A 16,398-nucleotide genomic window follows, 5' to 3' on the forward strand; every position below is an offset into this window, starting at 1 on the left:
CATTCTGAACCCGCTGGCACAAGTTTGCAGTTAACAGATTGTGACCGAATGACCTTTAAGTCTTCCGTCACGGAGTGGTGAAGGAAAAGCTGACCTTCAGGCTGCTTGGTTGCTGTGGCAGCTGCCGCCTTGCACAGCATTATGGAAGTGTGTTTTGCCTTGAAGCAAAAAGACACCAGCAGGCAGATGTCTGGGCCGCTGTGTGCTGATCGCTGTGTCGTCTCATCCTGCTACTGCTGTCTGCACTGGGAGCTGAATGGAAACTAACCTTTTCAAAGATGCTGTCCTTACATGGGGCCAGAAAAGGCTGAAATACTGCTTGTGATGAATGAAATAAGGGGGTTTGGTGATTTATGTTTGGCGTCAAAGAGGGGATGACCTAAGCATGAAAGAAATGTAGAAGAGTGCTCTTCTGTGAAGACCTAATTAATGATCCTTTTTATTTATTCTTATGAATTCACTTTCAGTTTAGTAATATATGTCTCTGTTGATCACAGATGTTAATCAATTCTTCAGCTAATACAGTGTAGACATCACATGTGGCACACAACATGCCGCATAAATGACTCGAGAAAGGAATTATACAATATAATGTATTCCTTTAGTTGCTCTGTGAATGACTGCTGTTCATGTATTCATGTATGTCATGATATGGAACATCACTGAAGGATCAGAAAAGAAATACAGCAGCTAATTTACAGAAATATTCACACTTGAATGTCCCTGTGTTGAGAGAGTGGCATAAAGAAGATATGATGAAAAGAAAGTGATGTTTACCACAGAGATACTACCATAAATTCTCAAATAAACTCAGTAAAAACAACCACTGAGACTGGTGGGATTTTCAGAATTATATCACACATGATGAATTCTGCACAATGTCTATTTCCACAGCACTAAATCCATCAAAACAACATGAGTAAACAAATGCTACAGTAAAACAATATTTTATCTAAAAGAGATGAGAGTTATTTGTATGGTGTGACTGTTGTTGTTCAGTTGGGATTGGTTTTAAACACATTTACATAATTCTGAATTTATCAAGAAAATGGCTAAGTGGTTAAAGAAGAGAATTCGTATTAACAGCAAAACTCCTCAACAGCAAATTAAAGCAGGAGCAGGTCAGGAAGCTAAACCAAAATTGGCAAAATTAATTCATAACTCAGAAAAAAATAAAATCTATAATGTAAGCCAGGCCTTGTTATTTTGACAGTTGAGGTAAATCACACCAAATTTGAGAATTTATGACATGTCAAAGAAAACATATGAGGTATAGGGCTGATAATTAATTTCAGTAAGAATGATGCACTCTTACCTCCAACGAGCTCATGGACAGTGTGGAAACCGTCTCACTCTTTGACATCACACCAGAGTTTCCAGATTCTCCACCATCACACATGTTGTTGGCCACCTGGGAGTCTCTGGACATGTTCTGCAGGTTGTGTGCAGGTGAGTCTCTGTCAGAGCATGACACACTGACCTGGTCAGCAGGCAGGCTCTTAAGCCCAAAGCCAGGTACAGGCTCTCCGCTGGCAGGATTAGCCAAGTGGATGAGCCTGGTCTGAGGCAGTTGCTCAATGCCCATGTTGTACTTGGCTGTCTGCTCCTCCTTTCCTTTGGCTGGTTTCAGGGTGCCCGTGTTGTTGGTTGGTAGAATGACGTAACCTGGGCCTTTGCCAGCACCCTCGGAGCTGCTACCCTCACCGTTCCCTCGAGGCAGATCTCCATCCAGCTGCTTGAAGAGCTCGCCATCGCAGATGTAGATGGATTTAGCGCCCGGCAGCTCAGTGCTGATTCCCTTGGCGGCACCTTTCTCCCTGCGCAGTGTCAGAGTGTGGCTGGTGTAGTCGGCCACATTCTGGAGGTGAACCTTAGCCATGCTGGCTGGCATGGTGTTGAAGTTAGAACCCTTCTGAAGGGTGAGGGTCCCAGAGGAGGCCTTCTCCTCCCCCTGGAGGGATGAGCGCTTCATAGTGCCTGGAGACAACAGAAACACAGACGAATCATTGGACATGGTCCGATTTACCCATCTGAGGGTGCTGGGACAAAAACTAGCAGCTGGGACATTATATAACTTGTCGTGTTTATGTGAAGACATTGAACAGATTTCATTTGCAATATGAAACTAGATTTTGATACAAGCCTTCTCAAAAGACGGCCTCACATTTAGAATACAACAGAATAGAAAAGAATATCCTTTATTAGTCCCACAAGTGGTCGGTAAGAAAATCAAGAGAACACATCTATAAATTAAAGACGTAACATATATACACTATATATACAGTATAAATAAGAAAAACTGAAGAACACAAGGATACTAACAACACAAATTTAAGAATAACGCAAGTTTAATAATAAGGTAATAGTATAAAACAGAGCAAAAGCTTCTTTCCATGTCAGCAGATTCTTGACTGTAGCTGACTGGTGCATATTCTTAAATGTTCAGAAAACCCTAAACCAACTGACACAAGACAGTTTTGTTGGCCTCTGTGATCTGTGGTCATAGAGGAAGTCCTGCTTTATCTGGCCAATATCAATATAAGTCATCTATATATATTACATACAGATAGGTAACTAACGGAAATACCCCAACCACTACCTTCCTAAGACATTTTATGTTGGTTCTTCTTTTAGTGTTTCACCAATCTGTGTTTGGATATACATAAAATAACTGCATGTGGGTGTAATTTTTTAGCTAATTTGGAGAATAATGTACTTCAAATCAAGGTATTTTATCATATTTTTGTATTAATTAAACTTTACCATAAAACAGTTCAGTATTATTAATATTATTATTATTATTTTATTTTATTTTTTTATTAACACCCAATATATGCAGAGATACTGGAGGGATTGTTACCACAGTATAAAAGATACTGCAGATCTCTGATGAATGACCATATCATAATATCCCAACAGTATGTAATACTATGCTTGTGCTTTAATGGAATGTTCTAAATGCTAGCTTTAAGGCAGCATAGATTTTTGTGGAAACCAGGACATATTGTAAGGACAGGATATCAGCAGCACCACACATCCACGCACACACACACACACACACACACACACACACACACACACACACACACACACACACACACACACACACACACACACACACACAAATAGTCAAACCATGCTGAACGATCTCACAAATCAAACAGGAAATCTTACAAAAATATTTCTAATGACTTATTTATTCGTAAAGTTATCTAAACTTTTACAGAAGTCATGGCTGACTTGGGTCTTGGCATGACCTCGTGGCCTAACCTCATCTGATCATAACAAATGCTGGCTTTTGGCAGCGTGCATGTGCCATAGCATGTCCAGGCCTCTAAACAGCATCAGACAACACTCCATATTAAACATTAAATGATCCTTCTCAATGGCCCCGCCTCCTACTTGACACATACAAAGAAAAAAAAAAACATCGCTCTCTGTTCTTTTCTGTCTTTTCTCAGTTGGGCCTGTCTGTGTCTCAATAGCTTTTCTGCTCCAGATGCTTTTCTTGATATCCCGTCTCAAGAGATAATCAGATTTTCACTCCCAGTGGATTTCAGAGCAGAGCCAGCATCTGATACAGCCCTGTCAGAGGGACTTAATTATACAGCAGTACTGTAGGAGAGACTCAGACAGCCCTATTTATCTGCATATAACTTCTCAGCATACGTTGATCCCAGTCCCATCAGCATGGGCTAAACAGCGTTATGCAGCAGTAATGTGCTGCAACTCTTGTCAAAACATCTCCTTGGCAAAGGGAGGCTGCTGTGATGTTGACTGTACGACACAAGTGCAGAAATGAAGGGGAACATACCTCGCATCTGTTCCGACAACGCTGAGGAATTTGAAGTAGTTGAAAAACAGAAAGGAGGCACAAAGAGACATCTGTAGTTTCTGAGCAGCAGTCCCCAAAGTCAAATCAAACACACAACACAAACACAAAATCAAACACACTCAGAACCTGGAGCTTACCTGATCTGCAAGCCATATCCACATCTTTCTCAAAGTCAGTCTGAGGACAGAAAACAATAAATATTATATTAACCTATATTTAAGAATAAATCTGAGAAGGAAAAAATAAACATAAAGCTCTTCTCACCATCAGTTGAGCATGGCCATTCTGGAAAGATCCTCCTGAATCTCCATTAGCATCTTCCTGCCGGTCCACCACACGACACTTCACTGCCTCCTGAACCTGAAGCAAACCATGAGAACACGGATCGCAGTCTCAGTACAAACACAATATATACACATATCAGCTCACAACTACAGAGTAAGTAGTCTTTAAGTACACAAAGGTGAAAGTCTACAGCCTCTTGAGCAACATGACGTTCATTAAACCACAAAACACAATCATGGCAAATCTGGGTTACAAGCCTGTCCCAGTGGGAGCACTACTGGAGGATGTTGTAAATACATTGTTCTACTAATGAAATGCTACTGCAAAATTGTACAGTATACTGAATATACCTTCATGTCTAAGAGTTTAACAAGTAGTGGGGTAAAAATATGGGTCGTAGGTCATAGTTTGTTTTTTTAAATTCACAGTGTACATAAACAGGAAGCATCAATGTACTTGTGGGTGATGCTAGACTCAAGTTCAAAACATTGTAAAAAAAGAAAAAAATCTGGGAGCATGAATGTCCTCAGTAAACTGTGTGGCAATCAGCCTAATAGATTAGGATATTTTAAATATTTCTTTTAGACAATGGGGGCCACTAGCCAAAAGGTTTGCAAAGGTATGTTAGAATTACCAAGAAAACAGTAGACTACATTCTAAGGACTTAGACAATAGTGCTATGTCCAAGAACAACCATGACCTTCCCGATCAGGGGTTAATTTGGGCTGATGGAGCTGGTAGATGTAAATGTGAGGTTAACCAAAACCTTTAAGAATCACCCAGTGTGGAGCCTGCGTATTTCAACCAGATTTTCTGCCAATCTGGCCAGCAGTTAACAACATATCCTGCATGTCAACCACTGATACAAAGAAGCTCACAGGAAAATTTAGAGTATATGGCATATACAGTATGAAACTAAATCAAGAAGAAGTGAATATGTAGAGTAAGTGTTCACACTAGGTACCTCTCTGCGCAGGATGCAGTGCACCATGACAATAACAAAGCCTTCTAGTGAATCAAATACAGCAAAAAGGATCTGGAAGAGCGCAGAACGTCGGTCGGTGATGGCCAGGACAGCTGACATCCATGTGAGGGCCAGGAGTGGCAAAACCACACAGGAGCTCCACAGTGATGCCCTGCAGGATGGGAGGGGAACCACAGTCAAGGACAGCAGAAACAAACCTTTGTCAACATGGAACACAGAGCAGGACTATCATGGTTCTTGAAAATTATGCTGTAAGACAGTTTATGGTTTCTTCTATACAATTGTAAGAGATAAACTGGATTTCTTTGTCCTTTGTAACAGCAAAACATGGATGAATGTAATGCTTAACACAATCTCCTTATTGCCCTTCATTAACTGTTTACCCCGTCAGCATACTATTAGCAGCCTTCAACTCTACCCATGCATAAATACATAACATCACAACAAAGAATTATGTTACTCTCACAAACAAAAACATACATCCATTATCTGCAGATATATATGTTTGTATTTCACATATATTACATGCATGTATGTTTAAAATGGTTCGGTCAAACCATAGAGGATCTAGTGCCACAGGAAAGAGAGGGAGGTAGCGAGGGTGAGCAGGGGACAAAAAACAAGTGAAATGAGGCTGAAACAGAATGTAAAGACAAACAGAAGAGGCAGAACAGAAGAGGACAGAGAAAGAGTCTGAAGAAGTGTCATTCCTTTTGTTTAAGCTCCCACTTTGCTGTTCTTATTTTGTTCTAACTCATTCCAGTTGTTTTATTGGGAGCAATAGGAATAAATAAGAAGAATAACTATCCTCATAGTGACTGTTCTGAAATTAGCTTCATTCAGACACTCTTACTTAACACATCCAGCAGGTTTAGTATTGGTTATAGAATATTCCAGAGGTGGAAAAATAGCAGATTTAAACCTTTATCCAAATAAATCAACATGGTGCATGCGATGACAGAATGATTTGTCAAAATAAGGAAAACCAGAGCAGTCAAGTTTGGATGTGTCTTACATGAAAAAAAGCACATTTCCATCTTCTACACGTTCACTGGACCAATTCCATCAGTATAACAAGGAATATTAACCAATTTTCTGCTCATAATTGCTGTTCTCACTCACTTCATCTATTTGACTATTTATTGCTATTTCTTTTTTGATCAGTGTTGAGCTGCCATGAACAAAACTTCACAAAGGTGTTTCAGATCAGAAGCACCAGGAGAAAAAGATGCCTTATAGCTATTGAGCTGCTCAGATGTTTCATATTTATAGTCTGGGCACGAAAACATGACATGAACTTTATACAACAAAAAAATAAAATATAAAAAAAACAGCAAGCAGAAATGACTGGAATTAATTCGTGAGAACAATAAATTTCAATTTACTGTCAGTATTGTAAAGGACCAAATAAACTAAGCCATTGTGTTTCATGTAGAATAAAGTAGCTGAAAGACTATGTTCTGCCTTAAACGGTCTACATCACTTACTTATCCAGCCATGATGACACAATCATAAGAAAGCATGCAGTAACAGAGAATTAAATGAGTGGGAGGTCATCTGTCTATCAAGGAGGTCTTATTCTTACATATAATATTCTCACTGTAAAGACAAAGTGAGTTTTTTGAAAATAAAGCTTTTGTTGCATACTGCATACATTTTCTTAAAGTCATCATCTACTTTGCATAAAAAAACAGTGTAACAAAAGGAAAACCACAAAGAAGCAGTATAAAAATTCTGTAATTCTTAACGTGCTTAGCTACTTTCCACCTCTGATAATAAGTCATCCCAGTGACTAGAGTACAGAGTTTGATGTTGACCATCAATTTCCTGAAATTTATCCCAGTATGTGAAGACTTTGCCACCCTATTCATAGTAAACACTCTGGAGTGCATCATCATCACATCAACAATAATTTAGGTTTGAAACTGGTAAGAGTTTAGTACTGTCTTCAAAATGGTGAAATGATTGAAACCCACCAAACAGATAATTCCATTCATTCTCAGCCCTGACCTTTTTTTGTGGTTGGTTTTTACCATACTCACCGTTTTTATCCAAAATTATTTGACTGACAAATGATTACAATACATTTGATCACCTAGTAACACCCACACAGTATTAGACAGGCTGCTATAAGCTGTTGTCTGATTTCATCAAGCTTTCAGCAGCAGTTCACAGTAATGGCTCATTACACCTCACCTGGCTTCACAAACTAGTGAAAGGAGTCAACACAAGCATGACATGTATGTAGTAGGTTATGATGCTGGCTGGGACAGACAGAACATCGATTCCACGGCTGGTATTCAGAATAGAATCTCACATGTGATTGTAAACTAAGAATTTGATCTAACATTATTGTTTGAACATTTGAAAGTGTGAACTGGTGCCTGGGGCCTGTGCACTATGTTTGACAAGAGACTCTGTACATAATACATAGGAGTAAAACCCAATCAGAAGTAAAAATGACAGGATTAGGATGGGATGAGGTTGGCAACAACAGAAATTGTTGGACCAGAAAAGACACCCTAATTTGTATATTTTCAAGCATTTGTTTGTTCCATTAGGAGATATGAATATAAAGAAACTCTATATTCAACATTAGAAATAGATCATCCATAGGAGTGAAACAGGATCAGGAGGAACAGTGACAGAATAAAGACACAATGAGCTTGGCAACGACACAAGTTATGGGTACAGGATAACGATGGAAGAAACATTACTTGCACATTTAAAATGTTGGCTATTGCATTTAGATCTATCCATACTATTAGACTAGAATATGTGATCTGCCTGGGAAGTATGACTATGGGTAGTACAGGAGTCAAATGAAATCTCATCTAAAGCGGCAGGATTGGAACGGGACACATTTAATGACAACAGATGTTATGGAACCATTATGGAACTGGAAAAAAAAACATTCAAGTTTTTATATAATTGTTGCATATTGTAGATCTACACATTCCATTTAGGAAGATATTACAAAATAATAACAGAAATGTATCTCCTGAGTAAGGGATGGAGACAGGACAAAGTTGACAACAGAAATCATGAGACCATGAATAGACCAGAAAAACATAATTTAAAATGTTACCCATGTTTTTTTTAGGACTACTGATTTTATTTATATAGAGTGGATGGAGTTAGTGTATATATATATACTTGGAATACTAACTCCATCCATTATATACACAATGCATTTGGAATAATATATTCACAAAAAAATCTGCCTTCGTCTGGGACTCTGTTTTGTCATGTTGCGTCTGACTGGAGTCTAACTTCACAAATACCTTGATTAACAATGTTCATATTTACATCATAAATTATGTTCGCTACTTCAAAATGATGATTCCTTTTTGAGCTGCAGTAATCCATAATAGAAAACTGAATACAGTAAGTAAAATAAGAAAACCTCTTGAAAGAGTAGGAGTTTTCAAACTTTTGACTCGTACTGTATATATAGTATTGTCTGGTTTCTGAACCCCAGTGTGACATACAGTAAAGGTTACAGCACTGTGTGGTTGACTTCTTTTTTTAAATTCATTTAAGTATAAAAAAGTGAAAAAGGATGTAGGACCTGTCGTGTCCCAGCTGTTTGATATTAAGCAGCTATTTAGTGGCAGTAGTTGCAGACTGTAGCAGCAACACATGCTGCAAAACAGGCACAGATAGACTGCACAGCTGACTTCTGTCATTCTAATCACATTCTATTAGCACAGTAGCTACAGTTATGGCTTAGATTGTAAAATAATGGAAATGAGCTCTAGGCAGCCACAAATCACAGCAAGAAACACAAACTGAGACAATGAACGTGTATCACTGTCCTCCCTGCATACGTAGCCATGGCCTCCTCAATGTCTGTTCTAATCAGCTTTGTGGTACTACTTGTCTCTTAAAAGTGAAACACACACACACACACACACACTCTCTCTCTAATTCAGTCATCAAGCACATAAGCATAGTTATTTACATAGATATAGTTAACAGTTTGTTTTCAGGAGCAGCACACAAGCTTCAAGAGCCTCTTAATATTGAGTGAAATCTTCCCTGCCAGGGCACCAGGGAGAAGAACACATGACAGAGGGATAAAAGATAGAGAACCAGTCAAGTGAGGGAGAAGAAGGGAGGCATACAGTAAAGGAGAGAACAGAGGTCAGAAGAGTTAAGGAAAAATAATTAGCGGGACTAACATGGCGTTACTGGTAGCTGTGGTGGAAACGTCAGCCGAAGAGATAACTCCGCACTTGGCACATTTGAGCGTCATATTGTACAGTGGCACTGTCATCTGACTGCAAAGTCAAATTAACACGCTGTAACATACACAAACAGATACAAATGCACCTACACACAGACTTGCACAGATGCATGTGCACACATGAGCACGCTAAACAGTCACACACACACACACACACACACACACACACACACACACACACACACACACACACACACACACACACACACACACACACACACACACGGTGAGTCACAGTGTTCGCGCACAATCTCTCTCTCAGGGCTGTGGTCCAGCTCGGAGTGAGTTTGGTGTGTGTGTTTTTTTGGGGGTTTACCTGTGTGTGACTCATGGGGACAGGGAAAGTGTGGCCAAGATATTATTGAATTTTTTGAATTAAACATGAAGACTGTTTCATATATGACTAGTTTGAATGCCTGACTGCACTGGGACTCCTCAGTGTGTTCTCAATATTTCACCAATCCAACTATTTATCTGCTCGCAATCCAAAGAAGCTTCATCTAAATGCCTAATTTCATGCAGGATTTACATCTGTGCTGCTGCTATGATGACAATGTACCTCATCCTTGGTCTTCTCTATCTGTGCTGACTACTTATTACACACAATGCCAAGCTCTACTGCAAAGGCTTACACACAGTCACATCTCAAAGCTCCACTCTGACAAATGCACATACATGTGCAAGTAATGGACTCCATCATCCTCTGAAATCAGAATTCACAACAGAAGAAAGAAAGAAAGAAAGAAAAAACATCCTCAGTTGTGGTTTAGTGTTACATAACATCAATTAATTCAAGTTATTGCAGGACTTAATATACAACAAGCAACTAAGTCATCAAGAAATTGTATATGTACCCACAGTAATTCATTCTGTCAAAATATACAGCTGCAATGTGATAAATAGCTTAAGGTTGAGGAAGGAAAAGTCCTGTTCATTTCCCATGTTCATCATACTGTAAGTAATGTTAAGTGACTGACGTGGATGAATGAGTGAATCTGAGTTACCAAAACCCATCCTGGGTCTAAAATCTAGGGAAAGACAAATAAACAAAACAAAACAAAAAAAAAACAAAAACAAACTATGGCTTGGAAGTCAGGCTGTATTCTGTAGCCTTGACCATTCATTCTATAGGCCACAATGACACTGGACTCAGTACAGTAATAGCTGAAATACCAAAACATGGTGGGCATCACTAAAAATAGGACCAACAGAGCAATAAGCACGAGTGACCAGACAATCAGGCAGACTTTTTCTTGCAAATCAACCTGACTAACAAACAGGCTGTCTGACTGGATTTCTCGCCCTGTGTGACTTAGGACTGTGTCATCATAACAAACTGAACCGGTGGAAAGATCTCAGGTGGACATTCAAAATGAGGGAAGTCTGGTCCAAACGCACATTTATTACAAATAAAATTCTATCACTCTTGTTTTTCACTGCTAAAGCAAAAATGGAAGTTCAAGTGCTGGTTAAAATAGACCTTCAGATTCTGAATATATCATGAGTTTGGCTACTGCAGTGCAATGTTTTCTTTCCTGCACTATGTATATTCTATAGCTCTGAATTGCTTGCATGACGAGCATCTTCTCTTTGGCCAATGTGGCTGACACACAAGGGCAAAACTTCCATTTCACTCAAATAAAACTTCCATCTAGGTATGCCCACCACCTCTCTCCATACAAACACCCACACTTGAAGTGAATTCACTCTAATCCCCAGATAACTCACTGTGTTTTTTTCTCCAATTCACCCTTTATGCTTCCTGAATGTCACTCTCAAGTAAGAAAACTGTTGAATATATAGGAGGCCTGACACTAAAAGCTGATGTTTACTATTGATTTTCTAGATCACTGAAGCATTTCCTGTTTCCAAATTCCATTATAGCTACTAGGAATAGCTCAGTGGGATGCCATGTTGTCTCTGCCACAGTTATTCTCAAAGACAAAACAAAATTGTGAACTGGACCAGATAATGATCACTGAAAACTGATGTCGCCTTTAATGAGTTCACTTAAGAATATAATATTGATTTTCTATATGTATCACCATCAGTATAAACTTAATAAAAACGACTATGTCAAGGTATCATTACCAAGAAAACACATCCCTTTAATTTTCCACAAAAACCCAAAGGTTCCAAAGACGACTCACAACATTCAAAAACTCCGTATATCTCTCCACTGTTGCTATTCGACAAAGATTGACTACAACGCCTGAGATATTGACAAGTAACAACAAACTAATCTGTTACCATACGGCCTCCTGCTAAACAAAAATTAAGAGTTGAGGAAAGAGCTGAGGGAATCGATTTTTGTAGCCTCTGGACGCCAGGATTAAAAATCACATAATGGAAGAAATTCAATTTCAAGTAAAAGGGCAATACAGCCGCTAAATGTACACTGCAGGCAATGATATTAAAAAGCAATCAACTCTTTTGAAATAACGCGTTTCCCTGGACTTAAAGACCGAGAGGCAAAAGGTGGGTGGTTGGGCAGGTGGGGTGAGATGCATTAAACCAAGTAAATAAATAAATATTCAATATGGACGAACATCACAATGATCAGATACAAGGTAGTCCTTCAGTCAAACATCAACGTTCATCTATGCACTTTATTGGATGTCAAACGGAATGCTCAGCTAAGATAAACAGAAAAAAAAACATATTTTCATCTAAAGCCTAATGTTTGATTATCCACCATTACATCCTGTAAATACCCAGGCTTGATGACTGAGACCATTTAAGCATCTGTTAAAGAAGAAACTAACTTCAGTGCTGGTTTGGATTGGGTCTCTCTTGTCTGTTTTTCTCAGTGAATTAGTCTTTAATTTTCAGGGGAATGGAGACTCAGCAGTGAGGTCTGTCTCCAAAGTGCCAGCCGACCTGCTTGCTGCAGATGCTGCGGTGCACTTAATTAGACTTTGCAAAATTAATTAGCTTCAATAAAGATGTTTTGCATTTGATCCTTGAGAAACGTATACCAGAGAGGCCCGTGAATGGAGGGTGATGTGGGGTCACCAAAAGACAGAAAAAACATTAGACAGCCTTCCTTGCTTTTCCTTTCTTGTTCACCACACAGCTACAAAGAGCGATGTCATGGCATGGCAAAGTCAGTACCTCAGCATTTCAAACCAGTCAGACAACACCCATATCCATACAATTTAACAATCGATAGGCCTGAGCAGCCTCAACACGCTGCATTCACAATTTGTATCTGCATTTTCAAAAAATGAAAACGCTTGAAGGAAGTTGTGATTTTCTGTTGTGAGTGGTTTGCAACAAAAAGAATGAGATCTTAAAATGAAATGATCCAAAGTAGAGAGTTGATGAATATACAAACTGATACATTAGTTGTTTTAACTTGTTTTGATGAAGATATGATTGGATGAAAGCAGACCACTATGTAATTCACAGCTGGAATCTCCAATTATCTTTTTCATATGCAATGGCATGGGTATTTATGATTTTATATATACTCTGGCCACTAACCTTGTCTCCTGCCTCGATAAAGTAGCTATTCTTGCAAGAGGTAAGTTGTGTGGGAAGTCAATAGGAAGTCCGTTAGCTCAGAATTAGAATTATAGAATTGTCAACTGGTATGGGTGGAATATTCAGAAGTGGTAAGAAGTGAAAGGGGACCTGTCAGCACATGTGTCTAGTGAGCAAGTTTCATCAATAAGTGGTGTGACACTTCGGAAAGTGGTGTCCAGTTGCTCTCAAAATATTCAGCAAGAGAATGATCAAGGAGAACATTCACACTCAAAACCAGAGACCATTCTTTCCTCCCAATTCATCACTTTCGCCATAATTAGTACATCATGTTGTCAGGTTACCTAATTAAGTCAAATCATTGACTGATTTGTGGTTAAAAGCTCTACAAAAACTAGCAAGTGGACTTAGCTTAGGTTACTGTGCCACAACACAGAACTTCTATGATCCAGTCCTAAGTATCAGGTTGAATAAAATCATTTAAACATAAAATAATGATTGTCTTGCATTCATTTTTGACATTCACACTCACAACATGAAAGAAAGGCTAAAAAATTCAAACTGCAATCTCACCAGTTTTAACTGTCAGTCTATGTCTCTATGAGTTACTCCATAAGTTGCAGAATATATAAACACAGATGCAATCATAACTATCATATGAACCAGGCACACACACATTCCAATAACATTAAAGTGAATAGAACATATTATTATTGCTCTGCAACTAGTAAGTGTTATTGAAAAAATTAAATCACAGTTTCTCTAAAAGCATTCCAGAAATTGTCAGAGCCTGAGGCAGATTTGGGTTATGCTCTATCCAGCTAACAGGAGGAAGCATAAATTGCAAGATCTAGTGAAATAGTGAGGTGAATAGGCAGGAAGTAATACTAAGCCAATCAGAGGTGATTGCTACAGGATTCAGCAGGTTTGGTGATGGGCAGGGCTGGTAGCCATACATTAAGAGAGAGGGTGGGATGGGCAGATATTTTTTTTACCCAATCACTGATGACATGGGAGGGGGCTTCTGAGACTGATGTGTTCCTGATTGGAGAGCCCTGAGTGAGAGAGAGGGGATTCTGTGCAAACTCAAACAGGACATTTCAGACAGCAAAAACAAGTACAGTTGAACAGAGAGATCATTGAGGAAAGCAAACATTTTTTTTCAGAGAGAAAGAAAATAACATTTGAATGCACCAATGTCAATGGAGACAGAACAGCCTGTAGGGTAAAGGGGAGCAGGGTGCATGTGCACTCTGTGGTTGGACCAATGGAAGCCAATCTAACAGTCCAATGACATTTGCCACCGATAGCTAATAGCACATTTGATGAACTCTTTGAATACTAATATTTACGAAAAACCAACCAACCAAACAAAAAAAAACTATTCTGAAAATTAAAAACAATTATGTATAATGTCCAAAGAATATAATACACATTCACTGGGTTCTTGAAGTTGTAGTTGATAAAAATCATCTTAGACCCAATATTAAAAGGAACACTCCAACATTTTGGAAATTATGCATGTTTACTGACAAACCAGAAAGCAGCCTAGATGAGGCCACTGATGCAATTTCTGGCATGAATTTAGAGCAGTGGCAAACATATAAATTAATCAAAAATAGAATTTTCACGTACTTGTAAGTAAGTTGTCATATTAGCACTTTACAACCTATTAGCAAGCAAAATACAAATCTAAGAGTCACTAGGTTTTTTGCTGAAACTAGGTAACTTTTAAACATCACAATTAGCACTGTGTGTACTAAGCCTAGTGTTGGGCAAGAATTAACACGAACAGCTACTAAACCATAATGTCTTGTCCTGTGCTCATCACTGAAAGTTGACGAGGGTGGGATCTTGGCATCTGTCTATTGCTGAAGTGACTCCTACTTGTACACTGTAAGCCTACATAGCAGTGGACTTACTGCACTGTCTAGCTAAGGCACAAGATGAAGACCGTCACAAGATGCTCACTTGCCCACCTCCGCTCCAAGTATTGGTCAAGGACAGACCCATGTTTGTAATAAATGTTTCCAGCTGAAGTTGATTTGTAGAAGTCTGTCAGTTTGCCTTGGGAGACCCTGCCGATGATTCTACCCTCCAATGGCCTCCACTACAATATGGCAGTTTATGAAGGTGGTTTATCCTTTACTGCGACGCACATAGTCTGTGTCACATCATTTGGTACACATCAAATGATGCCAGGTGGAGGATGCAGATGTGTTATTCAGACAGTTAGATTTATGCTTAATTAAAGTCCAGTATCCACAATGTGCACACTGGTGCAGAAGAGCTGTGAAGTTGTTCGGTGTATTTCTCTCCAAACAGTTTCCCCCAGCTTCTACTAAACTGCTTCATATCTGTGTATTAGATGTACACAGATGAAAACTCAATTTTCTCAACTGAACATGACCAATTTTACCAATTTGTATATAATTACCAACATGCCGGAGTGTTTCTTTAAGTCCAATGTCAGCCTCACACTTTAGCAGAAAATGGGTTTATTGGGTTAGCCCTGTCGCCATAACTTCACAGCACTCAGTCAAGAAAATGACAGTTTATTACAACTTAGTTTTTATTTCTGTTGCTCCGACTATGGGTTTTAACAATTATGATAACATATACGCACAAAAGCAATTGCTAAGATTTGGAAATGCAACAAAACACAAGTGGTCAGATGATCAGAGAAGCTTCGAAACTCAACAGTTACTTAGATAAGTGCAACGCTATCTTAACCAAACAACCTGATAGCTGGAACAAGCGAAGTAAAACCAAAACTGTAATAAGCCATGCTTTTCTTTTTTAAGAGCATCTTGCTGTTTGAAAGCCCTGCTTCCCTTTACTAGAAACAACCAAACAGGAGAAAAAGACGGATGGAGTTACAGAACTTCACATCAAGAGCAACACCTGCAAACAAACAGCAGCTGGAACAAAATGCAACACATTTGAAACTTAAAACAAAGCAATGAGATGAGTCATCGTCTTGCTCAGTCTGTGCAGGACCAATAACCAGACAGCCTTCCCAACATGTTTTTTTGCTCTTTGTAACAAACTTCTGTCCTCCATTTCGATCCAGCCAGAGGCAGTGTTGACAGTCTTAAGTGAGTCACAGGTTCTGTGAAATATACACTGCCTTTTGCTCACTTATTTTTGATGAAATCAGTGACATTTTTAAAATATTTTAATCTGTCTCCTCTTCCTCCTGACATTATCAATGCAGAGTCATATTCAGTTAATTTTCCAATGTGCCTAATAATGATTGATGACAAATTTAGGCAAGGAGCAACCATATGCACTACTCCCATCCCCGAGCTGAGCCATCGGGCTGGTTATAGGTCACTGTGTAAAATGGAAGTGTGTTATAAGGCATACCCCGCCCTCTCCTTTAGTTTCATATCAGTAATGCCGTCTTTGGACACCAGTTTGTTAAAAACGAGAATCCCAATAACCATGTTAACCTGTCAAAGAAAAGAAGCACAGGATTAAAGCAGAGCAAAGACAGTTTAAGTACTTCACAACATGCAATACTACGCTGGTGATAATTATGATGAATAACAATGG

At 38.9% G+C, this 16,398-nt stretch overlaps 1 protein-coding gene across 13 annotated transcripts in view; it reads right to left on the reverse strand.

Annotated features, from left to right (window-relative positions):
• Window positions 1–16,398, reverse strand: part of adgrb1a (adhesion G protein-coupled receptor B1a) — a 175,834-nt gene that overhangs the window by 5,282 nt on the left and 154,154 nt on the right. For 8 of the 13 annotated variants that reach the window (XM_055013313.1, XM_055013317.1, XM_055013315.1 and 5 more), the window contains 7 exons: window positions 16,210–16,295; window positions 13,836–13,895; window positions 9,290–9,388; window positions 5,085–5,256; window positions 4,100–4,195; window positions 3,973–4,012; window positions 1,316–1,977 (listed from right to left, as the gene is read on the reverse strand). In XM_055013313.1, coding sequence (XP_054869288.1) covers window positions 1,316–1,977; window positions 3,973–4,012; window positions 4,100–4,195; window positions 5,085–5,256; window positions 9,290–9,388; window positions 13,836–13,895; window positions 16,210–16,295 — 1,215 coding nt within the window. The remainder of the gene's footprint in view (window positions 1–1,315; window positions 1,978–3,972; window positions 4,013–4,099; window positions 4,196–5,084; window positions 5,257–9,289; window positions 9,389–13,835; window positions 13,896–16,209; window positions 16,296–16,398) is intronic. The other 5 variants (XM_055013310.1, XM_055013309.1, XM_055013318.1 and 2 more) reach the window with 3 other exon arrangements.

The sequence above is a fragment of the Amphiprion ocellaris genome, chromosome 9 (genome assembly GCF_022539595.1).
Source record: "Amphiprion ocellaris isolate individual 3 ecotype Okinawa chromosome 9, ASM2253959v1, whole genome shotgun sequence".
NCBI lineage: Eukaryota > Metazoa > Chordata > Actinopteri > Pomacentridae > Amphiprion > Amphiprion ocellaris.